General features: G+C 38.4%; 3 protein-coding genes across 10 annotated transcripts in view; 1 reads left to right on the forward strand and 2 right to left on the reverse strand.

The window, feature by feature from the left end:
• The window catches only part of LOC138134218 (potassium voltage-gated channel subfamily KQT member 1-like), a 36565-nt gene extending 28364 nt beyond the window's left edge, over window positions 1–8201 (forward strand). For all 7 annotated transcript variants that reach the window (XM_069052380.1, XM_069052381.1, XM_069052379.1 and 4 more), the window contains 4 exons: window positions 5514–5649; window positions 5699–5855; window positions 5907–6029; window positions 6085–8201. In XM_069052380.1, the coding sequence (XP_068908481.1) occupies window positions 5514–5649; window positions 5699–5855; window positions 5907–6029; window positions 6085–6186 (518 nt within the window). In that variant the 3' untranslated portion in view covers window positions 6187–8201. The remainder of the gene's footprint in view (window positions 1–5513; window positions 5650–5698; window positions 5856–5906; window positions 6030–6084) is intronic.
• A 32-nt stretch (window positions 8202–8233) lies between these two features.
• Window positions 8234–13949, reverse strand: LOC138134225 (muscle M-line assembly protein unc-89). 2 transcript variants are annotated; one of them, XM_069052394.1, is made up of 3 exons: window positions 13660–13949; window positions 10231–10357; window positions 8234–10178 (listed from the first exon to the last, which is right to left on the reverse strand). In XM_069052394.1, exons 2-3 carry the CDS (start codon window positions 10344–10346, stop codon window positions 8429–8431), a joined length of 1866 nt encoding a protein of 621 aa, XP_068908495.1. In that variant the 5' UTR covers window positions 10347–10357; window positions 13660–13949; the 3' UTR covers window positions 8234–8428. The 2 variants fall into 2 exon arrangements, with proteins under 2 accessions (XP_068908495.1, XP_068908494.1); XM_069052393.1 differs by lacking the exon at window positions 13660–13949 and adding an exon at window positions 12720–13549.
• Window positions 13950–22524: 8575 nt separating this feature from the next.
• LOC138132684 (odorant receptor Or2-like) lies at window positions 22525–24159 on the reverse strand. The gene is made up of 6 exons (XM_069050288.1): window positions 23947–24159; window positions 23419–23900; window positions 23264–23365; window positions 23106–23208; window positions 22897–23055; window positions 22525–22841 (listed from the first exon to the last, which is right to left on the reverse strand). Exons 1-6 carry the CDS (start codon window positions 24157–24159, stop codon window positions 22764–22766), a joined length of 1137 nt encoding a protein of 378 aa, XP_068906389.1. The 3' UTR covers window positions 22525–22763.
• Between the last annotated feature and the right edge of the window lie 3258 nt (window positions 24160–27417).

The following is a 27417-nucleotide window of genomic DNA, read 5'->3' on the forward strand; positions in this document are numbered from 1 at the left end:
TTGACGCCCTACAATATGATTTAAATCTCTTTTGGCAGTATATACAAAACATAAAAAAAGAAAATCTTATTTCAAAACAAATGTATTACGACAAGGAAATTTTCCAAAGTTTTCGAAATTTTATTGCATGCTATAGTAGCGGCAGCGCAAAATGAGAATGTGACTCGTTGCCTTCAAATTAAAATGATACCAGATTATAAATGAATGCCTTTTTTGGGTTGTTAATACAATTGGTTATTCTGTTGTCAATTCTTTTTTAATGTGATAATTGACATAAACATAGGCGTACTCGCCTATTTGACACAATTTATTAATATATAAAATGTCAAAATGACATTCTGTACGCCAATGTGTTAATTAAGATATCAGGTTTGCCAAAGTAGTCATCCGATATAAGAAAATTTCTAAAGTCCCTGCGCTTTAAGGGTGGGGTTTACCTGATTTGAAATGGTCGAAAAACGGTGTTTTTAAACATCCATATCTTTAAAACTACGACAGATGAAGGCAAGGTCCTTTTTTTATTTGAAAGATCCGTCTTTCCTCTAGGGCCCCATACTTTTCTTTTTTCGATTTCGTTATAAATAACAATAAAATAAACTGCAATTTGAGGACTATCCAGGAAGCTGTAACACGAAAACCTAATTCGAAATTAACAAAAAAAAAGTATGGGGCCCTCGGAAATTGAATTTTAAAGCGTTTGGTGCCATCACCGTGCTTCCAAAAAAATCACAGATCTTATTATACATAAACAAACGTACGTACGATTTTACCACTAAATTCACATTTGAACGTTTATTTGGGACACGAAAATATCTAAAAGCTTAGTAATGAGATTTGCTGATTAACTACACCTTCTGGCAGGCACTTACGCATTTCAGGTAAAAGTAGGCCAACTGAAAAGCCGTTTATTTCATTTCAAACATTTCAAATAATGCAACCCAAACTACACGAATTCTGAAATTTTCATCAGGTAAACCCTACCCTTAAGTCGTTTGGTTTTTATCTTGAGAGATGTTTTTCTCTGAGCTATCTTTCGTCAATAATCTCGGAGTTTAGAATCGAGGCGTCTCATGCTATCGCCATCTTTTTTTTTTCTGTTTAAACTTGTGAACGGTACGATCGACTGTGGGCAGACGTAAATTCCTCCGATTTCAACCCTCAAACATGTAAATTGCTCCGAAGGATTAACCCTAGTCTTTCAGGAAAGTGGCAAATTGCTCCGGTGGTCTGTTCGGTACCTGAGAGGATTAACCCTTCAGTAGGGGCTTATTATTTTGACACAGGATTAGGCATGTATTTATTTTTTCTATCACAAATTGATTTCTTATAATTTGTTTTAACCAAATGGTAAGTACAGTTGCGAGCAATAAATCTTAGTCGTCAATGTCATTCTTTGACGCAATAGAAAATGCTCTATTGTGAAATATTAATAATTGTTTTTTTTTCCCATTTTTTTGACACTTTATTGACGGGGATTTTTTTTAAATTTGTGACAATCTAACCAAATTTTGAAATGACTGACGAACAAAATTTATTACTGGCGACTGTACCTTAATCTATACTCTAACAAACAAACAAAACATTTTAATCAAATTATCAATTGTCAATGTCGGAACAAACATGTCATATTTCTGACAAGAAAAAATATAAAATTGCGCCAGTTTATCCAAGATGATAAAAATAAATCACAGCCGCCCCTAATCCACATTCATCATGAATCGATAATATTCTAGGATTACGTCGGGTAGTCGATCGGTCGGACGTGATGCTTCCATAATCCAGCGGAGAAATTTACCATGCCTAATTAGGGGCTACTTTGACTATCGGAGAAATATTCCATGTCTTATCAGTACCTAGTTTAACCATCGGAGAAATTTACAAACACCGTCGACTGTAATGTTTTATTAGGAAAACTGTCATTTCTGGTGCCTCTACCCAAGACAAGAGATCCACAATGTTTACGTAGAGTTGTCCATTATGTTTTCACCAGTGATTACCATGTATCGAAATTATAACCTTTATAGAAACGCATTTGACATGTCCGTCAAATCAAAAACTCGCTCTTCGGGTTGTAATAACTGTAATTTCATATAGACGTTTTTTTAACCACCCCGTTAAGTAGTTTATCTGTGAATGACCAATAATAATAATCAATGTAGGATTTGCGAAACTGAAGGGGAAACAATTGAACACATCATTTCTTCTTGCACCGTTTTGGCTCAAAGCGAATATAAGAAACGTCATGATATATTCGCTAAAATTATACACATGAATTTAGCTGTTAAATTCAATTTATTAAAGAATACACAACCACATTATAGTTATACACCAGAAAGTTGTTTGGAAAATGATAATTACAAATTATATTTTGATCGAACAGTTTTAACTGACATTCATATTAAGCATAACAGACCAGGCATTATTATTTTCAATAAACAACAAAAGCAAATTCACATAATATAACACAGACATATAACACAAAAATTAATAAATATTTAGAGCTCTCCGTTGCTATGAGAAATCTTTGGTGTTTAGAAAAAATTTCGATTTTACCACTTGTAATTTCAGCGACGGGAATAGTATAGCAATCTCTTTTTAAAAATTTAAAAATTCTGGATTTAGGTAACACATTGGTAGTTGAAATTCAAAAAGGTATATTATTACACTCATGTCATATCGTGAGGAAGTTCCTTAATACTGACACAGAACATAATAAAACACAACAAAGTCAAAATGTGCAGGCGAGACACCGGTAATTATGTTGATTAGCACTGCACTATTACTTGATAGTAATATCCGTAATAGTGTATGTACTCCGGCAAAATTGCCGTGCCGCCGGGTGGTGGAGGATTAAGTCTGTTGAGCATCTGAAGAATACTGGTGGATCGGAAGGTGGTTGGAAGTCTTAATTTTTTTGTTGATGGAACACATGTTTTTGATGTCTTTATTTCATCACTACTCTATTTACATTATTTACACTCGAATGATGATTTTCTCTTGAGAAGACTTAGATTATTTCAATTGGCTCTTAAACATAAACATAGACGCGTTAATATGCCGTTCAGTACAAGGGCCATAATTTTCGCCAATTCCGAATACGTGGAAAAAAGTGTTAGAGCGTGCAACAGAAAACTAACGATTACACCGTCTATTCCAAGCATAGACAATTTGAAGCTGCCCAGACAACCATTATTATTGATTGCAGAAACGAGGATTCTAGTGCGTATTAATGATTATCTAAACATTACCATCATATTTGAAACCATAGAAGAAAGAATGCGTTTCACACAAGCTTTGGGTGACTTGGATCCGTTATAAGATTGGTTTAACAGTTGTTTTTATTTTATATTGTTTTATTCTTGCAATTCTAGATCCAGTTCCAGTGATTCAGACAACGATGATGTAAACCTGAATAATTGTGCTTAAAATTTTGCTTAATAAGAAGTCTAAAAAATGTTTGACTGTTTTTAAATGAATAGACTCATATACAGGGTGTTAGGAAAAAGCCTTAACAAACTAGCTTTAACATCGTCTTTGGACTGACTTCATCAGACTTTATACAGTATGTTATTGAAATGCGTTAAGAAAATTTAAACGGTGATAGAACTCATCAAAACAAATTACTTTTCTATTTACAATTTTTTCGAAAAATCTTTCTAAACCCAGATAAAATTTTAATTAGTTTGATCGTAAATTCTAGTACCCGCCAATGTCTCCGTGCGTAGTACTGCGTACATTAAAAGCGAAAGAAGATAAAAACTTAGATAGTCAAGCAAAAACCAATTCTTTATTCGTAGTAAGTGAGAGTGGGATTGAAGTTACGCACCACACTTGATCAAGGGCACTAACCTTTAAATTAAATGTTCGAAATGACGCGCCCTCCGTAATCGATGCACGCTCTTGTGTGCCCTTCGAGCCACAGAAGCTTGAGTTCTCATCAACATGTCAGAATTTTATCGAATTCCCTCGGTGTCAACTGGAGTCTCATACACAATCCGTTTTAAATGGCCGCATAAAAAAAGTCACAAGGGTTTAAGTCCGGTGAACGAGCTGGCGATAAAACTGGTCAATTACGACCTATTGAAGAAGCCATTGACAAAATGCAATTCGGCGTGGTGGATCTTCTGATTTAAGTGTTGGAGGCGTTGAAGATGATACGGATGTAATCCCTGTTCGTGCAGCGATCTCCAAATTGTAAAACTGGAAACGTCAATTCGTAATGCAAGTCGTCGGCAACTAACATTCGCTTCTTCGTCAACAGGACAGGACAGGACTAAAAGCCCCATAATCCCTTAAATACTGGACAGCATTCACAAAAGTACGTGGGTGGACAGGGAACTTGGCGACCGGGAAATCTCTTCATGTGGCTACATACAAACGCTTGGTTGCATCAGCATTTGATAAAGCTTCCCTGTAGATGAGCACCATGTCTGGTAACTCCGGATTAGTGTACTTCACCATTTTTAACGATAATTACGGGAAATTCACTTTCTAATAAATTGTAAACACGGCCGTGACTAAATCGTGTCAGTAAGTTTTTGCAAAACCTATCCGCCTGGGTTTTTGCCGTATTTACTTTTTTTGCGTTGACGTTTTTCGTACGAAGCCGTTGTTCTTTCACCATCCCACCCAAAAACGACTCGATAACACGGAATACGGTGAAAATAAATTCTAGAATAAATTTGAGTTTTCGAAAAAATGGTAAATAGAAAAGTAATTTGTTTTGATGAGTTCTATCACCGTTTAAATTTTCCTAATGCATTTCAATAACACGCTGTATTAATTTATCAGTATACCCATCTCCTACCTGGTTTCTTAACATTTAATAATTTGTAATAAATTTTGAAGAAAAAATAGTATATGTTATTCGGAGCAAAAATGGTTTGCTCCTCAGAACATAATATGTATACTATTTTTTACATCAATTTTACAATTTTACCCCGCCGGAAAAATCTATCAATTTTCCTTTAAAATCGTTATCTAGCATGCCTCCTACCTTAAAAAACAGGACAGAATCCTTGAAATATCTGCTTTTTAAATAACCTTTAAAATTAGGACAAAATGTTAATTTTTAAATATACCTTAAAAACAAGGCAAACAAAGTGTTCTGAAGGGGCCTTAGTTGTAGTAAAAATTGTGCCTTTTGTTGTCGGAATCGGTTTGATTTTTTCCCTGTGATGGTTCGGAGGCAAGAGTTTGGAGTTTTTGAGTTCGATTAGGGTTCTTTCCGTTAAGTTGAATTTCGTTCGAAAGACGTGAAAAATTCAGTTGTGCTGCCGCTCCCAATCGGCATATGATTACGGATGGCATGAAGCGCGGTGCTCCCTGGCGCCTTTATTATTACAGTTATCAAAAATCTAATCTCGTGGAGGAAATGCGCGCTGCAGGATAAGCCCCGCCACTCGTCCGAACTTCACCGGCAGACCTACCCATCCTCTTATCGCGCTTCCATCGACAAAGCCCCGAACAGCACTTGGGGCGCCGTTCCATTACCAGGGCGTTGAATTTTGCAGGCACGCCGAACCGTGTGCGTCGCGGCGAGCGGGAGAGCGCCCGGGGGGCCGTCTTCACCAGCCAGACGAGCACCGTCACCGAGGCGGCCAGCGACGACATCGACGACCTGGACGGCGAGCTCCCGCGGGTGACCCAGTAAGCGCCCCGCGCCCGCCCGGCTCACACTCAATCTCCTCCGTTGCAGGCTGACCGAGGCCCACAAGAACGCCATCCGGGCCATCCGCAAGATCAAGTACTTCGTGGCGAGGCGGAAGTTCCAGCAGGCGAGGAAGCCGTACGACGTGCGGGACGTCATCGAGCAGTACAGCCAGGGACACCTCAACATGATGGTGCGGATCAAGGTAAGCGAGGGTGCCGCGCAAACCCACCGCTGCGACTCGAGCCTGTTGCAGGAGCTGCAGAGGCGGCTGGACCAGACGCTGGGGAAGCCCGGCAGCTACCTGGCGGGGATCGACAGGGTGGGCAACGTCAAGCCGATGACCGTCGGGGCCAGGCTGTACAGGGTAGAGCAACAGGTAACGCGACGGGGCGGTTCGACCCGGCGAGTAATGACGTTGTGTGGAGTTACAGTTGGGAACGATGGACAAGAAGCTGGACGCCTTAACCCACATCCTCAATTCGTTGGCACAAAAAAACCAAGCATCCTTGAGATCGATAGAGGATGACGTCTGAGGATGTTTCTCGGGCGCTTTTGCGTTTAGCACGACGTACAAAACATTGACTGTTCACTCTCATATCGGTGCAGAAGCAATAATTTTGCAGATCTCTACATATCCAGCAGGAATTTTTTTTCATATAACTAACCACAAAACGAGGGAATTGTCTTGTAAATATAGCGACTACAATAAACCCGAGAGAAATTAGTCAATACAAACAAAACTAATCATGGTATTATGGGGCACACGCGTAAAATGACTAAGAATCATCATTGTAACATATATTTTTAGTCACTTTTAGATAATTTCCATATCTACTATATCTAGATCGTGCCTATTTAGATTTATATGAAGTAATTAATTAGGGTGCAGGAGCGTCTCGACGATTTGACAAACGGTCCGCGCAAAGAGATATTTTTGTTTCGTGCATCTCACTGATTCCACATTTTCCCAGTGATAAATTCTATTATAATTTTGGGGGAAGTCGTCGAGATCCGTGCGCGTTTCGTAGAGTAGGGGTTTGCTCGCAGACCCTCTCCCTGTGTAGGAGGAACTGTCGACAATCTATTTTTCTGACTCGTACCGAGTCGTGTATCGAACCTTAGCCTAATTACGATATCAAAAATACATAAATTAGCGTCTTAATCCACATAAGCTTCGACAAATTGGACTTTTTGCGAGAGTCGCATTCGAGGGTCCAATACATAAAAAATTTTCTCGTAGCTCGCTAGAACTCTGTAGAGTAAGCCTTAACGATAAAAGATTCAGAGATTTTTTTAAAAACGCCTCGGCCGTGCGGGAACTGGCAACGAATGTGTACTTCCCGCCAGGGCCGATCGGACTTTTGTACATAGAGAATGTTTCCGAACTTATTTAAAGAGTGCCTCTGCATCTGTGATTTGCACATCTTACTATTTATTCACCTGTATTATACGACCGAATTATGTGAACATTTGGACCAAGAAACGAACAAAATTCGATGGCGTTTCGGTGGGCCGGCGCATTCTTGACCTGTTGGAAGCGCCGCGGCGTTGAGGACGGCGCGAGTTTGCCGCCTGCCAACTGAAACATTTCCAATTCATACGCAACACGTTCATAAAGGAGAACCGCCGAAAGTCGCACCGAAACCTGACCAGATCCGATCGTTGCGGAAATTCCTAGAACGCATTATCGGAACCATCGGCGAGAACCGGACTAATTAAGATATCGGCGATGGCCGCCGTTAATTAACGGACGAGTTTCGGTTTCTTGATCCCGTCGATTGCGGGTTTACGTCATCGATCCTGTTCCGAATGCGCACCCGTTTCAACCCGAACTCACTCTCTTTTATTGTTTATGAGGACAACGTGCGATTACATCTGGTCGGGTGGTTTAACAACCCTCATTTGATCAATAGTCCTAAGGATATTCTAAATTTATTAAAGAAGTTATACATCTCGAAATCTTCCTTGTGTGTGGGTCGAGTGTTCCCATTTGCGTTGATTTCTAGGCTGATGACTCCATTGTCCTGGTGATCCTCCGAATGGAACGATTCGACGATCTACAAAAGTGCCCTAAACTCTTTGCATTTTCAATCATACCGTAGTTGCCTCTATTATTCCCTTGATATTTTACCAGTTTCATCACGACATGTAAATGGAACCGTCTCTCTTGTTTTTGTTAAGTTTTTTGGTAAGATATGCTTTTAAGGTATAAAGTTAGCAGCTATGTCGTTAAGGTAATGGCGACTCGCCAAGACCGGCGTAATAATAATTTTGTGATAGATTTTAAGCACGTTTTTGACTTAAATCACTCTGTTGTATTTTATTGTAAATATTTTTATTGATAGTTACTAGTATGCTCACAAAGTTCGTGATCGATAAATTTTAAAGAATAAAGCGTCTCTTGGATGTACGTTCTAAACAAGATTCCATAAATGATTGTATTGTAATTTTAGACCTTCTTGACGCAATATTATTATTATAGCAATTTAAAGCTTTTACTTGATCTGTAATTAAAGATGATATTGTAAGAAATAAATAATTTCCACGTCACGTCACTTTCTCTCGTCCCAACAAAAACCGTTTCTGTTTTATTAACAACAAGTTTATTTCCGGAAATTACGCTTAAGATGATTATTCAATTAAATTAACAACAGAATTACAGTACATAAGACGTAACGACTAGATTAAATGTAAAAGTACCCTTAGTTTAGAGTTACGAAATTAGCACCACATTCCACACTAGTGTCTCAAGTCACCGCCATCTTTGGTCGTATCTCACAACTGCACGTTGCTGCTGAGTTCGCTCGAATGTCTCGACAAATTATCCACCTCGTGCTCCCCCGCGTCCTCCTCCCCCTTGTCGCCCTCCTGCAGCTCCCTCACGTTCCCCGGAAGGTAATCCTTCCAACTCCGGAACAGGTAACGGGTGAATTTCCTCAATTGCCTGAATTTGCAGTAAGTGGCGCCCTCTGCCGACTCCAATTGTTGCGTCTGTATCAGGAAGCCTTTCTCCTTGAACGTCTGCTCGAGTTTCTCCCTCTGGAGCGACTTCCTCGACTTGCGCTTTTTGTGTCTGGAGTGCAGCTCCGGCGCCGCCGGAATCTCGGGCGTCAGCAGGAAGTCCTGGCTGGGTTTGGCGCCGGTGAAGTCCGGAGCGACGGGGTAGATTTTCTCGCCGCTGGCTTGCAGGAAAGCTCCGGTGCTGGAGCCTTGCGAGTTGTTGATCTGCTGTTGCAAGGTTTCCCTCGGGAAGAACTCGTAGCCGCGCATGCTCTTGTCTCCGGTGCCGCTGTAGTACCGGAAGTTGCCCCCGGAGTCCACCGACAACATCTTCTTCTCCTGCAGGCTCGGCTTCGCCCCTCCGGTGAATTTAAACTTACAAATACTGACTTCCGTGGCCGGATTGGTGTTGTTCTCCGTCGGGATCGGTGGAATGAAGATGGCGGAGCGTTTCCGCTTTGTGGGGGTCTTGTCCGTGGAGGAGGAGGCGTTGCGTTTTGTCTTTTGTTCGGTTGGGCTGTGTTCAGTCTCTTCGGTAGGTTCCGGCTTCTTTCGAGCTTTCGGTACTATCTTACGGTGCTCTTGGGGCTCGGCTTCGGGAGGAGGAGGTCGAGGGCTGTGACTGGGTAAGGTGTAACTGTTGTTGGCGGCCATCCTCTGGTAGTACATCAGATGCTGCTGCAGCGCCATGGGGTGGATGAAGACTCCGGCGTTGGGCCAGTACACGTAACCTCCTGGAGCGTCGGGAGTAGGACTGGGGGTGCTGAGAGCGTCGGGAAAGCGCGGTTCCGCTTTCGCCGCAGGTGACGGTGTTTCGTGTACAAACTCCACATCGTCGTCGCTTCCCGGTTCCGACTTGATCTCCGACGTGTAGGTGTTGTCGTTCTTCTTCAACAGTCTGATTTTGAGATGATTGAGATCCCGGATGCACAAATTGAGGGGTTCGTTTTGGTCGCGTTTGGCTTCGGCGAGATCCGTCTTTTTGATTTCTTGGGTCAGTCTTTTCTCCAGGAGGCTGCTGATGATCCGGTTCTGGACGTCGCTCCTGTTGCCCAAAACGTCATCTTTGACGGAATCGGCGGGTTTCTTGTTGTCCTTCTCGAGATAGCTCTTCGGGTTGGGAGTCCCGGGAAAAATCGTCCCGTAATTCTTATAGATCAAGTGACAGATGTCGGCCTTCTTGGGCTTGCGACCCCTCCTAGGCTTCGAGTTGTCCAAGGTCATTTCACCCATGTAGGGCAAGTCTTGGAACTTGACCACTCGACTGGGAGCGGGCGGATGGGCCGCAGGTTTGTACGGCGGCAGCGGAGAGGGTTCGAAGGCGAGCTTCTTCTGCAAGTCCGTGATCCTCTGCAGCCAACTCTTGATGGACTCGTTGGGGTTCTGCTCGGGAATTGTGGGAAGCATTCTTTGTGGAGGCTCGATGAACTCTTCGTCGTTGGTCTCCGACGAGCCCGGTGACGACACTTCGACCTTCTCGATGTCATCTTCGAGGTTGATTCCGTCGAATTTCGTCGGCTGGAATCTGAAAGCGACTCTTAGCACATGGACAACACCGAACATGGACAAGAACTCACTTAGCGTCGTCGGATAATTGGGCTACGGGTTTCGGCGAGGGTGAGTCTCTGCTGTCGCTGAATGTCATCTCCGCAGGGGTCTCCGACGCCGCCTCGTCTACTTCTTCGCATTGCATCGTAACCCCCTCTACAACGGAACAAATCATGTTAAATTCCTTCAGATTGTATATAAAGTCATATTTTTATAAGTGTTTATTTATTTTTTAATAGAATTTATTTTCTAATTTGATCTGTGAATAAGAGTATTATCTGAGAAGGACCTAGGTACAGTTACGGCCACGGAATTTCGTCAGTTATTTTACTGTCAATTCGAAAAAAACTTGTGTAGCGTAACCTTTATTGTCATTATGACTGACATTTAAAAATTTTGTGACAGAAATGACATCAATGTCAAAAATTCCAATGTGGGGTTAGAAATATATAAAACCTGTTTTACAGCTAATGTCGGTTGAATGACAACGACTGACCAAATTACGTGGTCGTGACTGTACTGTTATTTAAAACAACACGAGGCCTACATTAGTACCTTTTCGTACCTTTTCAAATCATCAAAATCACAGGGCCAAACAATTTGGGAGCTAAAGTCAAAAGGTGTAGCTTGACTCGAACGAATATGACTGTCAAAATAAAAGTAGGTCGCATCTGTTAATTTATAATTAATTCTATAAAAATTGTGGTTATGTTTTATAAGAGGAGCTGTGGTAGTTAAACTTAACCCAACTGTCATAAACGACCTATAAATACTAAATAAACACTTAGAATTTCTCCCCTTCCGATGATTTCTTTGCTTACGTAATTTGATGTAAAAATGTAATGTTACAAACTAAGTTTTAAGATCAAGAGTGTTTTGTCATAAATTCTGTTTATTTTACATATGTTGTAGCCTGTAGCTTTTAGCTTATGAGCTGTCACTGCTCTTAATTTAACCTCCAATTTGTGATTCAGTGTCTTTATTTTCTTTTTTGTGTCTATTTTTAGCAAAAAACAGCATTTTTCGAAACTAACGCATGAAATATTACGAAATGGTTGATTTATCTGAACAAAAGACATTAACTTTTTGTTTGTTTATTTAGTTATTAGAGCTGAACATAACATATTATCCCAGACATGCGTTTGTAAAACTTTTCAAAGCACTCGTGATCAAATAATTTCCTACGCTTTTTCTTAATTATTTCTACAGTGAAGTCTTGAAGTCAGTGTTAATTCGTATTTTTTGTTCTTGTTGCAGTTGTTATGTAATATTCTTCTTCCAACTATTTAGACGCGTACTGATGAAAGAACCAACAAATATATTACAACGCGTCATCTCATGTACCAACGCTGTTTTCGATTTCGAAATCACGAAAACACAACATTCAACAGTCAACAAATGCATTTCCGCAAGGTTATGTGTTAATTTGTTTGAGAAAATTCAATAATTTATTCTAAAGAAGACATTGAGAGTGTCGTGTGGAGTTAGTTGTCGTCATAAAAGTCCGAAAATGGAACAGATCTGACACACTTTCGTTTTGACAGTCAAATTGTGTGAATCAATCTTCGACCCCTCTTTCCTTTTTCGAGGTTTAAAACAACTAAAATAATTTAATTAATTATAACGATCGTTCTAATTAAGAATACAGTCTTTTCACAAGTTAAGAGTTCGTTCTTGGGTTTTATGTCTTTAGTTGTTTCATAATTTTTGTTTTTATAGATTTAATCCTTGTGAAATATATCGAACAAATTTTAACATAAATACATTTTCTATTTATGGTAATTTGTAGAAAAAAAGTCATGTTTGGGTCCTGTAAAAATCTAAAGCAAAATCAACTCCAAAAGAAAACTTCTGGATCCACGAATCAACATTTGTTCGGCGTGGTTGAAGATAATCAAAAAATTATTTATAAGTAGAGTAGAGTAGAAAGGTGTCAAATAGTTTTTATTAAATTTTGTAAAAGAGTTTAACTAAGAAAGCTGCAATATTTAATCGTATTTAGACATTCGCAGTCTAAATTTATATCATTACACGAATCTAAAAAAAATAACCAACGGGTAGTAGCGTATAATAAGAAAGAAAACAGCTGACTTTTGGAAAATCGAATAAGTCGAGATCTTGTTTGAAAAGTGATTTTGCCTTATAAAATGTCAATAGAAAAGAGCGGTGGGCAGTTTGTAAATTTGTAAAAAAAAAAGAGTGACATAAATCGTGGTATTGTAGAACATTGCGACATTTTAAAATTCCGACTGTGTGACTAAATCCGTTATTTACGTCGAAGACGTGGTGAAGTGTCGTCCTAGGCCAATAACATTGTTTTTATGTAATTGACGAAAATACAGAATCGTTGATTCGCAAACAAAATATTGGTTACGCGATGGCATTTTGTTGCGCATTTAGGGCAAAAATCCCGACCGGAAATGCAACGCGTAAGCCAGCGCGGAGCGCCCCCCCGGGATGCGTCGGGGGGCGGGCAAGCGGGCAAAGCGGGAGCGGTTCCGGTTCGGTTTGTACTTACTCTGGTTCATTTCCCGCTGCACTTGTGCACCGATCGATCTGTCATCGGGTGCAATTCACCGCACACGCAAATTCGGACGAGCGGAGCCGCCGCCGCGCTCAGTTATTATTTATTGGAGACGGATTTGAGCATCGACGGCGCGCGCGAAGACGACTTTGGCCGTAGAAGGCGCGCGACGTCGGCTATTTTCGACGTCCGGACGCCCTCTCTCCTCTAACTTAGGTATATTCTGAATTTGGCCGTCGGTGTAATACGAGATTGAACCATATTTGGTACTGCGGCCCCACTCGGTTATTATTAACCCGTTCTTAGGTTCGTCCCGCCTCTCCCGTTTCCGCCGCCTTTCGGGATTAACGGCGATTTTTTCCCGTCGCACTTTGTTGTCAATTAATCCTCCTCATTGAAGTTATTTGAGGAGAGCGGATATTTTTAAATGCCGCGTGCGGATAAGCCTCAACTGGGCATTTTTGCTCTAAAAATATGCGCTCGCCTCGTGCACGGTTACACAAGTGGCGCCCGACACCCCACGCCGGGGGTGAACAACCCCCAACCTCCATCCTCCTGATGATCGCTTCAAACGACCCACGCTCCTCTAATGATGTTGTAAATAAAACACTCCGGTGATTTCTCTTTCGCGTTTTGTTACTTAATTTCTATATTTTTTTCTGACCCAAATTTTCAACCGTTGCGAAACCGCTCGATTCTCGTTGATTCGGTAGCGGAATCGCCCGAATTTTCACCAACACCGAAAACACCAAAATGGCGCGCGAGGGGAGGCCACCCCTGAAAAATCACCCACGTGACTGTATATCTATCCTCCGAACAGAACACTCTCGCGACGGTCGAAATTCGATTAATCCGCGGTGGTGCTGACGAAAAACAATAACAATAAACGTGAGTCAACGGAAAAAGTGTGAATGAAGCGCCAACAACGACTTGCCTGAATTTCGTGGACACCATCCATGGCACTAATTAAACTTGATCACCTCATGATGTCACTCACTCACTTTTCTCGAATTTCCACTGGAACGAAGCGCGGATTTTTCAAAATGCGCGTCTCATGGTCGTCGTGCCCTTGAAGAGGTGTCGAGGGTCCGATTCGGGAGAAAATCGCCGTTTCGAACGCCAAAACAATCCGCTTAGCAGAAAACGTCTCCTTTCCGTTGCAAGGCTCAATTTACTGCATTAATCACGTAAATACTTTGAGAATGTGTAGGTTTTCATTCAGGGCGGGCTGGCGGCACACGTCAATTGCGCTGGCTTTACTAGGCGGCCGTCCGCCAATAGCAACAGGAGCACGTGATCTCCCCTCCGTACAAATAAATGGTAAATGGGAGCCATTTTCATTTTGAAAGTGATTTTTGTTAACAATAACAACAAATAATTTTGACGAACAGCTCTCAAAGTTCATACAAAAATCGATTTTTTTTTGTTCCCTTCTTAAAGTTTACTTAGGAGCTATGTATATTCTACTTATTATTTATTTCCATCCACCATTATTATTATTATTATTATTAATGATAATGATACGTTGTGTTTTATATGGTTTTCAGTTTTGATCATTATCTGTAAGAACTAGGTACTTTTAGAAGTATTGAAATTAAATTAGTTTCATGTTTACACAATCTCATCTGAAATTTTTTATATTTGTCACTTTGAAAGATTTTTCTTCAAACACACATTACATCACACAGTTTTGTGTAAGGACCCTTGAAGAGATATAAAACGCAAATATACTTAATGTAATGTCTGTAAATGTACTTAAGTGCAGTAATTCTAAGACCTACAAAACGTGGAGATTTGTCAGTCTGTCCGTGAAATTTAGATCAAAGCTGCCAACTATATAAAGCAGACAATATAATTCATATATCACGTGATCATGAATGATCCAATGAAAACGCGTAAAGTCCTTAGTTGCATGGCTATCACAGCGACAATAAAACACAAAAAAAAATATCTTATTTACTTTCGTCGTTGCGATTTTTGATTGAAAAAAATTTGCCAGTTTGACAAATAAATAAATAATTTTGTATTTCATTCATTATATTGTCTCATGGAATATAACACGTGGTATGATTAATCATCGATGATATTAAATTCGTGAAATTGAAGCAGGACATTTCACTCGTCTTTCGGATTCGTGAAATCTCCAGCTCAATTTCACTCATAATAGTCATAATATCATCGATAATAATCATACCACTACCTAGTTATTTTATAGCCGAAAATAATAGAAGAATGGTGCTACCAGTTTTACGTTTACAGTCACAAATTTAGATCAAAACTCTCAACAACATGAAGCAGAAAGTACTAGAAGAGCAGTGTTACCAGCCTTGTTTCCTTTGAAGTGGATAACAATGAATTCTACTTTGGATTTACATTTTTTACACATATCAAAATGAAAAGTTAGGTTTTTAATTCTTCCACACACCCTATTCAGATCATTTTTAATTTTTTGTCAAGCAAATTTCTTCCTTTCTAGGACATTATACAAGGTGATCAAGAAGAACTGTTTGAGTTAGTAATAATATAATTAAGAACATTTTTTTACCCGGCTAGTTGAAACACTGCAACCGTGTGTGTCTTATTGGTTTATTTGACAGATATCTGACGTAACATGAACAGCGACAAAATGGTAGGTTTTGAAAGTAAAAATTAACGACATAAAGAAATTAAACTTGATATACAGAACAATTATTAGGATCTACAAATTAACTAAAAGGAATGCTCGAAATGCCTCCCATTTTACTCTAAAGATAAATTAATTTTTCTTTTGGACTCTCGAACAGATTCACCAGCATGTTTAATTTAATTTGAAATGTCAAATGTTACTTGTCAATGATGTACTATTCCGGACACGGAATCTTGGCCACAACTGACATTTAACTGACAAATATGTGTGAACTGGCCTTTATTGAATATAACCCAACTTTTGACTCGATAATGCCATTTCCCTGCTTTTTTGATGTCGCAAGAAAAACTTCAAAGTGATTTTTAATAATTGTCATTTATTAATGACACTAATGGTTGGTTTACATCATTTTTTTTAGAAATGTCTAAAAAATGTTGGCCAAGATTCCGTGTCCGGAATAGTACCTACTTAGTCAGTTGTAGGTACAGTTGCTGACACGGAACTTTAGGCGTCAAAGTTTATTTTTGTCATGTCAGTATTAAAAAATCTCAAGTGAGGTTAGTTGCACCTAAAGCCAGTTTTATATCGAATATCGAATAAAAAATCGTCCAAGATTTCGTGTCCGCAATAGTACTATTCCGGACACGGAATCTTGGCCAACATTTTTTAGACATTTCTAAAAACAAGACGTAAACCAATGATTATTAGTGTCATTAATAAATGACAATTATTAAAAGTTGGGTTATATTCAATAAAGGCCAGTTTAATAACTTTAATAAATTCTGGAACTGAGTTTCATTGTGTTTCATTTGTTTTTTATAGTCACATGTATTGGGTGATTCAAAATGATTGTGGCCAAGTATGGCAACTATGTACGAAAATTTATGTGGCAACTGTGTGAATGGGGTAGAGTTAACATTTGTATGACATTTCATGACCGTGCATTTGATTTTTTCAATTCCATTACACATTGATTTGACAACTTACAAAATTGCGCGACTATGAACTGTCAAGGAAATATCACCTCTACCCTACCCACACAGTTGCCACATAAATTTTCGTACATAGTTGCCATACTTGGCCACAATCATTTTGAATCACCCAATATTTAGTACGTGAATTTTCATATAGGAATAATTTTGGTTTTGCATCCTTTTACTAGAATTATAAGAGAGGAATGTTTTAATTTAGAAATTCCCGTTTGGAAGTTTAGTTTTAAGGTGGGGAGTATGTGTGCAGTCGTGGCGGCAAATATGAACGGTCGCGACTCGCGAGCGACTATTGGGGGAATTGCGCCACGTCCAATGCCGTTCGATCGCGGATCGGCTCCATGTAAATAGTGGCACGGATGTTGCGTGGACCTGTCAAGTGAGCACGTGGGTGGACCAGTGTTCTCCGCCACCAACGTCCCCCCTCTCCCGGCCATTAAAGAATCTTCGCACCTTCCGCAGGAATGCCATTAGGAGTTGCTAAAACCGTCGCCCTTCGCAGTGGTCCTTCGGGGCCCCCATCGCCTCCAATTGACATGTTTTACGTGCGGCATTATCGCGAGCGACTGGCGCTTCGTGGGTCGCGGGTTAAGGTCGGATTCGAATGGGATTTCGGCATGTTTGCGTTGATTATCTGGTGGCGAAGATCCGAAATGTCAGATTTGGGCAGCGAGATTGGCCAGATGTCTAAATATCGGTCCGTTACCGGTCGCATAACTGTCCCAAATGGGATTCAGATCGTCCAGAGAAGGAAGTTACGTAGGTAAAGCGTTGCGCGCGTATAAATGGAAATCGTGCAACTCTGGTATTTACTTCGGTTGATGTTTTTGCACCGGGGGCGGCTCGCGGAGGCGGCCGTTCTTACCGTATAAAGACAAAGGCTTGCCGTAACGCGGAGAAGGTCGCGGCGAGCGGCGACCAGGCGCGGTACACCCGAAAAACCAGAGAAAATTCTACCACCGCGAAAGTAAACAAACCTCAAGGCTCGTCCGGACCTTTTATTTTTATTTGCCAAACACTCGGGCCTACTTATTTTCCTTATCGGCGCGATGGTGTGGGCTCACCTTATGGTATAGGCGCACCTATTCGGACTTTTATTATATTTCGACATTTCGACCGATAAATCACCCGGACTAGGGTCCAAATCCCAATTTACATATTTATAAACGGTAAACAACTCTTCAGATGACGTGGGGGCCAAGCTTAATGCGCCTCGTAACATGTCAATCAGGCGAAGAACCGATCACCGAAAATCTACTCGCACCTCGAACACTAGAGCCGATCTTGCGTCAAAACACCTATTTTTAAACCCGGGAAAATGCGGAAAACCCAAACGATCTTATGACAGAAGAAAATTCTCGTGACGTCACGGCTAGTCCAGACGCGGCTTTAGTTTGAATTGTACAGTGCGACCGTTAAATCGAACCAATCGATTTTTCAGGTGCTAAAAGTGCTATCTGTAGACTTTTCAATACGTGAAAGACCCCCTATTAGGTGTGCACCTGTACCAGGGTCGAAGGCGTCGAAATCTGGAGCGTGCGATTTTGAGGTTAGGTTTCCCTTTGTGTTTTCCCACATCCTTATCGCAGCGATGATCTGTTTCAGGTGGTTGGGGGCCGCAGAAGCCGTGAGTATGAATGAGGAATGGTCTTTTCATGAATGGTCCAATTATTTTTTATTTGGCGAATGTTACACAAGGTCTCGGAATTCCATTCACAATGCCGCTTAATTGCGCTTTTGTATGTTAAAAAAGAGTCAGCCGTCAGCCGACTTTTCAACAGGTCGTCAAAGCTCGTTTTCTCGATTCGACTGCATCGATTTGTTGTAAATCCGCGTCCCCGGCGGGTACTAACGGGGCCCCCGGGGCCCGTCCGCTCGTAATTATAGGTAAGTAGATTAAACGCAAATGAGCTTGGCGACACACCTTTGATGAAAAATGTTAATTTTCGTGTGGGCGACGGTCCCGAGGTCAACGTATTAGCCAGGTGCATATTTCCACTTGTTCTGATTTATGCCCATAATATTACATTCAAAACACATCCACCGCCATATTTGGGGAAGCGAGCGGATTGTAAAAGCGCGCTCGTAAAACAAAACTTCGCCGGAATGGCCCCCATCGGAAGGCCCCGCGATGGGCTGTCGCAATTAACACCAGAACGTTTTAATTTTAGCGGTTCTGCCACTTTACTCCTATGGAAAACCATCATTCCATAATTTATCGTTTATTCTCACCAAAGGTGCTTTCTCCAAAAAGCCCAAATGCAAATTAAGTCACCTTCAAACCTCTGCATTCGTAGAAATATTTGTAGCAACTTTTCAACTACTTTCAAAAACTTGACCAAGATACTTTCTGGACCAATTCGAAGCTATTTAAAAGGAGGTGGAATTAAAATAAAAACCGAACACAAAATACAGGAGAAGATTCTGTTAACTGAATACAATTCCAGAAAAAAAATCCCTTTGAAGAAACAGCGATTAGTGGAGCTTAAGTCTTAACGTTACTGATTACAGTTTGCCGATAATTATTTGCAAGTCTTTTACAAGTTGGTGAAAGTCCATTTGGAGGAATGTCGTTTCTGCATATCGTTAGAAACTTGTGCGGTGTTATTTTTTGGGATGGCGATAATTTTTGGTGGTAGATTTATTGAGTTGTTTGATTTTTTGTGGAACAGGATTGGATGTCTTGAACCCAACACGCGACTTGTAAATTAGATCCGTTGGAATCGATCGCAAACAAACACGCGTTCCAGAGGTGGAAAAAAGGACAGCAATGCCCACGGATTTGCACTAATACGGCATATCTTTAAATACATAAAATATTGCAATTTTCAGACTGGTTTCGCGGCTGCCCACATCGTAATTGTCTCTTTTTTATGTCCGAGTGGTTCGTAAAAATGTTTAGAAATTGGATTGGGTCGGGGCGCGTGGGATGCTGACTTCATTAGGTATCGAAATTGACGCCTTTATCGTTGCCAACTTATTTAACCCAGAACCTGTACTCTTCATGTGTCGTTTTGATTGGCTGTTTATTGGGTAAGACCAGAGGTCAGGTACCACCGGGACAGGTATACCTACCGGTACCGAGTAATTTTATAACTTTGTGATGATCATTAAAAAGGGGCTTTTAACTTTTCTACAACTTTTCCCGCTGAGAGAGGAGAAACGCAGATACATACTAAATACTTAAATATTAAATTATTCTCTGGTGAACTCTTACTGCACTCACTCCTGCAAAAATATTTATTTGCAAGGCGTGTGATGAAATGAAAAAGCAACGAGCACTCTTGAAAAAAGTGTTGAAGAAAAATGTGCAACCTTTTTGTCTTCATGTTTTAACAGTTTCCTGCTAAAAAGACATGTGCGTTTATTTTTAAAATCCCTATTCATAGATAGTTTCCTCTATTGACAGAGGGAACGAAAACGTAGTGTGCACAAATTAGCAATAGAATTGAAATTTAATGGGTTCGTTGACGGTTACCCACCCATATTTTATGCCCAGATTATTTCAGATCCATTGCAATTATCGGAAACACATTATAGCTTTTTAATAAATTGCTGTAACATATTGTTTTTTTTTAGTTAAGTAATTTTTTAAATATTCTTATTAATTTATGAGCTGTCATTTTAAAAATTAGTTATTAGAAAAATAATTTTAAATTCTTGGTGAAACTGTCATAAAGAGCTATTACTGCGAAACACATTACAAGTACATATGTATTTTACAAGAAGGCTATAATCATACTTTCTAGGAAAAATATTATACGATTTAAAAATTTAAACTTGTGTTCGTCAAAACAATATTAAAACAGTTTAAAAAATGTTTGTTCTTATTATCAAACCCAGATAATTTATAAAATATTGTTTTTGAAATACCTAAATATTTTTGATAAATTACTTTTATCCAGAACACTTTTTAAATTAAATATTGAAAAGTAACAAAAAAGTCTACTTCGACGTTGGTAATTTTCAGTACTCATGAATATGTAAAATGGATGTTTAGCATCTTTATTGTTTACTTATTTTTCTTGCAGCAATTCAAGTTAAATTAAAACGAAAAAATTCCATTTTAACCAAAGCTTTATTCAACGAAGGGATCAGTAACATCAACAGTTCGCTCTGACAAAATTCCCTTAAATACGGTCTTTGGAAATTTACTTTGTTTTATTTTGTGCGCAACATTAATTTCTTTTTATATTCAATTTTTCCGCCACCAACTTCAGTTTCTTCAAGACAACATTCGATATTCTATTATTTTCTGGGGCTCATCTTTCGGGGGCACGGCACCGACCGGGCAAGATTGATCATTTATCATTGCGGATATTTCCATCAAGTAATGATAATTCCTTTGAAAGCACTATTTAGATTATCATTTATTTTGCATTACGCCCACTTTTTACACGACATCCACGTCGGTGTTTGTTCATGCGACATTACGGATTACGGACAATTTTCAAATATTTTGTATCTATTTCCTTTCTTCGTAGATGAGAACTGGAAAGAATGGTTGGTTTTAAATTTAATTTTAAGTTGGAGATATTCAATGCAACGTTGTTGACAATCATAACAAGAAAACTGCAATTCGTTGACGATTATTATATAAATTCAGTCAAAAAATTATTATTAGGTTGATTGTTGGATAATAACTAAATGTTTTTACTCTTGTCTTGCTAAAGTAGTCACTCAGGTTAGCTTTCTCTTGTCTTTTTATAATTTTTAAGCTTTTATTAAATTGCATTTTGGACAACGAGGACCACTGTATTAGTGTATTGCATAAAATTATCAGAATTTGTTTACAGTAGATGTGTTAATTGTTGCGTAAATGAATCAAACAACCTTTCAAAAAGAATTTCTTTCTTATTGTGTATCCATGATATTGTGTATCAGATTATGACATTACAAATGAAAATTTAAAATAACTGGAAAAGGTCATTTCAAAGAATTAATACATAAGTAGGTAATTAAATGACACCTAACTGACTTAAAAGAATCTACCTGTGAGTGATAAGAGGATGGTTTAAATCTCATTTTCTAGGTAGTATTTAGGTAGTGAAATTAATGGTGTTGCAGGACACGCCGAAGTGTATCGGTATCTTTTGAAAAATATGTTAAAAGCTTGAGCATAAAAGAATTCGTCACAAATGCTTAAGACTCAAGTTTGTTATGTAACTTTTTCAATATGAAATATTTTTATGTATTTGTTACAATTATATTTACAATCCTATCGTGTGTTCCAATAAAAACTCACTCGCAGTAAGCCATGACTATAGAGATAGATAGACTGGTCATGTCGATTTTAGGATCACTGGAAATAGTTCATTTGTTACTTACAAATTTTCATCATATTGTGAGTGACAGATAACCTATAAATTTACTTTAGTAGTTCATTTCACATCTGGTACTAAGACATACTTCACTTTTGTCATGGCTTGCTGCGAGTGAGTTTTTTGTGGAACACACGATATAAAGTAAACCAAATAAAAACAGGCATACAGGATTAGCAATAACTATAAAGAAATAATAAAAATAATGGCAAACATATTATTTTAGTATTTACAACATTTAAACAACAACAATGACATATAAAGCGGAACAAAAAGTATTTACACTTGTACAGGGTTAGTATAAATATTTCTTACATACGTCGTAGTTGGCTGTGATTTATGGGTTTGCCGCCTCCTCTGGATTTGTAAATTTGACATTTGACAGTTTACACTTGTTACTTAGCAGTTTTCATTGCTTATTATTTGCCAAATGATTCGTTACGGTGTTTTAAGTTAACTAAGAAAGCAAAAGAGTCTTTTTCAAGATTATCTCGTGCACATTAGTTACTGCAGTAAGATATAATTATTTTGTTTATACGTCAACATATTTCTTTCTTATTTTAGCAACAAAAAAATGGCAAAAACAGAATAGATTTCTTGTAATATGTTATTATAAAATAGAGCATTCAACAATGACGAGTGTGTCAGTGTTGTCTTTTGTGCTGTTGTATTTTTTTGTCACTTTTCAATAAAATTGTAATCAAATCAATAGACGAAATTTGTTGCCGGGTTTGAATTTAATGATTTGTGAGGATTTTTTAATTCTAAATTACGTTATTACGTAACAAAATAATCACCCCAATTTACCTTTAGGTATATCTATTTATATTTTTTTATAGTACAGTTACAGTATGTATTGCAGGTGGCAAATTTCACAGCCAACTACGATGTAAGAAACATTTATAATAAATAACCCTGCAGTGCATAATATTAATTTTATTTTTGCTTTTTTAGTTAGTGTGAATAATTTGAAAAAACGGATTTATTACGTCTTTGCCGCCTCTTTTAATACGTAAAAAAGCAAAGAAAAACAAAATGCGGTGAAATATTGATTCGAATTTAAAATTTGTCCAGGAAACCATATTTCAAATATCTGAACTATTTATTGCTCCCAGATTTGCTTCGTCTTGTCATCCAGAATTTGCAAAGATGTGTAGAACGAAAGCGCCATTCTAAATGCCTAAAACTTTCATTACATTAATTACAATCGAAAGTGCAAATTTTACTATTCACACATTGGTACATGTTTCCATGTTGATCGGTATCATTTTTCCTGCCGATAATATTGTTTCCTTTTGCATTCTCTGCATCATAATGACAATATTTTTCCGAATCGACAAAAAATAGCATTTCTCCCAACCCGAATTGTATGTAGCATTAATCATGTCTTGCGTCTGCAATTAAGTTAAAAAAAATAAATCAATCAATAATTTCCATTTATCACCTGGATCATAAGATAAGTCGCAGGGAGACAAAAAAAGAAAAACAACTCGATCACAATTCCGCTGACGTACACACAAGATTTAGCTATTTCGGCAAAATTCGAACTGAAAAATATTGAAATTATTGTTGTAATTTTGGTTCCACATCTGTGCTCCTCGCCTCTTCGATATGAAGAACAATTCAAAACAAAGAACGACCGGAGCGATTGTGAAGTAAACCAACAGAGCGGGACTCACAACGGTAGTGACATTTTGCAAAAACCTGAATTAATTTGTTTCAAAAACATCTAAAATTTCCAAGAGTCTTAGTCTTACGTGTTTAAGAAGTTGTGTTGCTCCACACACTCCCGCATCTTTTCCAGGCACTTCCTTTCGTCGATTCTTGTCCCAATTTTTCCCAAATCTAACGACAAGATAGTGCGGTTCAATATTTTGAATTGTACCGAAATGAGTACCACCATGGCGCACACGAACATGTCGAAAGAACCCACCGCGAAAGCTGACATAGCGAAAACCAGATTATTAAAAATTATGAAAATCACACGAGGGATGCTTCTAGGGGTGTAGCAACTTATGGCCAGAGTGTCGTCGAAAATTGGTCGAATTGCAAACGTCACAATGACCACTGTGACAAAAACTAAAAACGAACGCAACAACATCCTCAAGATTTTCAAAACGTTTTCGACTTCTTCGCGAAGCTGGGAATCGACAGACGGAAACCAAAACTTGTTGGTGATTTGTAACAATTCTTTTAGAGTGGGTTTGACGACTGTCAATGTAATAAATTTGGACAGGACCTGAAACTGTTGATTAAGTTTCGTTCGCGCTTTTGGAAGTACTCACGTGAACTATGGTGAAAGTTGACTCGAAGGTGTCCGAAATCAGTGCGAAAGTCACTTTTTCGTAAGAAAATCGCAAAAAGACCAGAACAAATAAGATGAGCAAGAAGGAGATGATGCAAGAAACTTGAATTTTTCCGAGTTTTTTGAAAGGATTTATGCCCAAGATGGTGAAAAATGTGAGGCTGATTCTTAAAACTGCTTTTTGTTGGTCCATGGTCACCGTGGTACTACATTAATTAGTGTCGCGTTGTCTTTATAGCTGATGTTAATTATTTGATAAATTAATGAATGGACAAGTTTTCGAAAAAGTTGTAATTAGTACTGTCCAGCAGTTCGTGAATAAATTTAACTTTAAGAAACAGTTTAATAAATTACAACGTAATTGAAGACTTCTACAAAATGTGGAAATGCAACACGTGAAGGTCATGACGATGTGTTTTGCACATTTCAAAAAAGAAAAAGACAAAAGTTGACGTCAATTTGAGTATTCTTTCATTTGAAAATATGTTCATCGAGGCTTTAAAAATTGAAATTTGAAAAAAGTGGTTGGTAGTTAATATAACTAACATGTTAATTAATGTTGGAATAAATTGAGAGTAAAACTTTTTAGAAAAAAATTAATTGCAACTTGGATATCCTTGACGGTAGTCAGCCCAACTCACGGTCATTATAGATTATTCCAGATGTGGTTATAAATAAATAATCGAGTAATTGATAGTTTTGTTGTTTAATGACAGTGACATTTAAATTACGAATGTGCAAAAGGCCGATTGATTGATAATTTTAATTTGGGTCAAACTAGCGCAATTTATTTAAAAGTAAGAAAAATAAATAAATTCATATCTATGATGTAGTTTAATATAGTTAAATTGTCATTTGTTACAAAAATACAAATAATTATTTTGATCGTAAATTAACAGCTCTTCTATGCTAATGTTTTGTGGAATTTAAAAGGTCTTAAAATTCGAAAAGATTAGACAAATTTCGAAGAAGGTACCAATTAGGAACCCTTGACCGTCCCCACCCGATTTCTTTTTGAAATAATAAATATTTCCACCCTTAGTTTTTGTGATTATTCTGTTGGTGTGGTCTGTCTGTTCGTGACTTCGCCAAACATTCAAAATGTTTTCGAAAGCTCCAAGATTTAACAGCCCCAAAGAAAAAAGAAAAACTCCACCCTGCAGAAAACACACCAGGACGCAAAGTTCTTCTCAGGGAAGCCATCCTCCGTCGACATCCACCAGTTCTTCAGAGTTGAGCCCGCAATCGGCGCCCCGGTACGGACCTCCGTTCCATTTGCACGAAGAGATCACACGCGCTTTGGAACGAATTGTCGAAATGGAGACGCGTTTTCAAAACAGATTGGACGTTATGGAAGTGCTTTGTCTCCGCGAGGTGCAACCAAACGACGATGGAGAGACCTCGCTGGAGTCGGATCAGAGTACGAGGGCGTTTGTCGTCGAAGATGGCGACGTGCAGGAAGACGCGACGTCGTGTGAGGAACGGTCCGGGCGGGATTTTGTCAACAACTGTTCGGAAGCGATTGCCGAAATGGTGGTCAGTAAATTGGAAGAAAGAAGTCGAGGAATTAGTGACGAGGGGAAGGCGAGACGATTGTGGAACAGGGTGATCAAATGTTGGAGGAGGATTTTTTCGCGTAGGCGTTCTACTAAAATGAATTGATAAATTTTGGTTTGTTGGGTTTTTGTGTGGTCTAAGTTGAAAAATAAAATGTGCAAAATTAATTGGTTTGGATTTTTTATTGCGTTCTTATGAAGTAGGAAATTGTTATGTTGAGTTTGTGGTTTATTGGATCTTAGATAATATTCAAACAATAAAGTTCAAATGTTGTCCTTTTTACATGAATAAATTCGTATTTAACGTAATTTGTTCTATGGAAAATTTTCTGTAGCAATTTCGTCAATCATTATTCATTAGATAACAATATACCTACATAATAACATAATCTACAATTGCATTTGACTTAAAATCCTTATAATTTTACTTTGGAATTGTTGCACAGCAGCAAGAACCAAGATGTAAATACCTACTATATGATCAATTAAAAAAGAAATAAAGGGTGCTACGGAAAACAGAATTTCAGAAAACGTGTGGCGTAACGTAATAAACTGTCACTTGTCAATTTTGACATTTATGTGAATCTTATTTAAACAATAGTTTTTCACTCGAAAATCAAATTATTCACGACAGAACCTATTTTCGAAATGGAAGCGAAAAAATTGTCATTGACTTTACCATGCAAAACTTTTTTTGTACATCATATTGGATAAATCAGGACCTGCTGTATAATAACCGGCCTGTTCATTTCATTAAAAAAGCATTGCGAAAATGTTTCCGAGAAAGAGCCAATTTTCGCCGATGAGGGCGCCACAGTACGGGCGCTTCTAAAGAACAAAAATGCGGAAAAATATGTTTAGACATGATTTTAGGGGTAGGGTTTACCTGATGAAAATTTCACAATTCGTGTAGTTTGGGTTGCATTATTTGAAATGTTTGAAATGAAATAAACGGCTTTTTAATTGGCCTACTTTTACCTGAAATGCGTAAGTACCTGCCAGAAGGTGTAGTTAATCAGCAAATCTCATTACTAAGCTTTTAGATATTTTCGTCTCCCAAATAAATGTTCAAATGTGAATTTAGTGGTAAAATTGTACGTACGTATGTTTATGTATAATAAGATCTGTGATTTTTTTGGAAGCACGGTGATGGCACCAAACACTTTAAAATTCAATTTCCGAGGGCCCCATACTTTTTTTTTTGTTAATTTCGAATTAGGTTTTAGTGTTTCAGCTTCCTGGATAGTCCTCAAATTGCAATTTATTTTATTGTTATTTATAAAGAAATCAAAAAAAGAAAAGTATGGGGCCCTAGAGGAAAGACGTATCTTTCAAATAAAAAAAGGACCTCGGCTTCATCTGTTGTGGTTTTAAAGATATGGATGTTTAAAAACACCGTTTTTCGACCGTTTCAAATCAGGTAAACCCCACCCTTAAGATTGAGTACAGTAAGTTCATATTTTCTTTCTAAAACAATACTGAATATCATTGTATTTTTGTTTTTAAATTCGAATGTCATTTGAACGAGAAAAACTCTCGGTGACAAAAACTTAAGATGAATAACATCCCCAAAAAGCGCCCGTACACTAGCGCTCTGCGGGGATCACTCAAATTACATTTTTGAACAGGCTGATTATAATACATCAGGTCGTGGTATAAATAATCTGACAATTTGACTCTAGGGACCAAAACCCAAGATTTAAATTAAAGTCATGCGTATTTCCACAGTGAAAAGATATATAATTACATTTTCCTTAAACCGCTGTTGGCACTCCTGTATTTCACAGTATTCACTTTCAGTAATAAGTGTTTTTCACCTTCTTATTAAAATATTTTTGAACTCACTAAAGCATTTTTTACCTGATATTTTATGACTACTTAACAACGTGCTGCTA

The sequence above is a fragment of the Tenebrio molitor genome, chromosome 6 (assembly GCF_963966145.1).
Source record: "Tenebrio molitor chromosome 6, icTenMoli1.1, whole genome shotgun sequence".
In the NCBI taxonomy this organism is placed as follows: domain Eukaryota; kingdom Metazoa; phylum Arthropoda; class Insecta; order Coleoptera; family Tenebrionidae; genus Tenebrio; species Tenebrio molitor.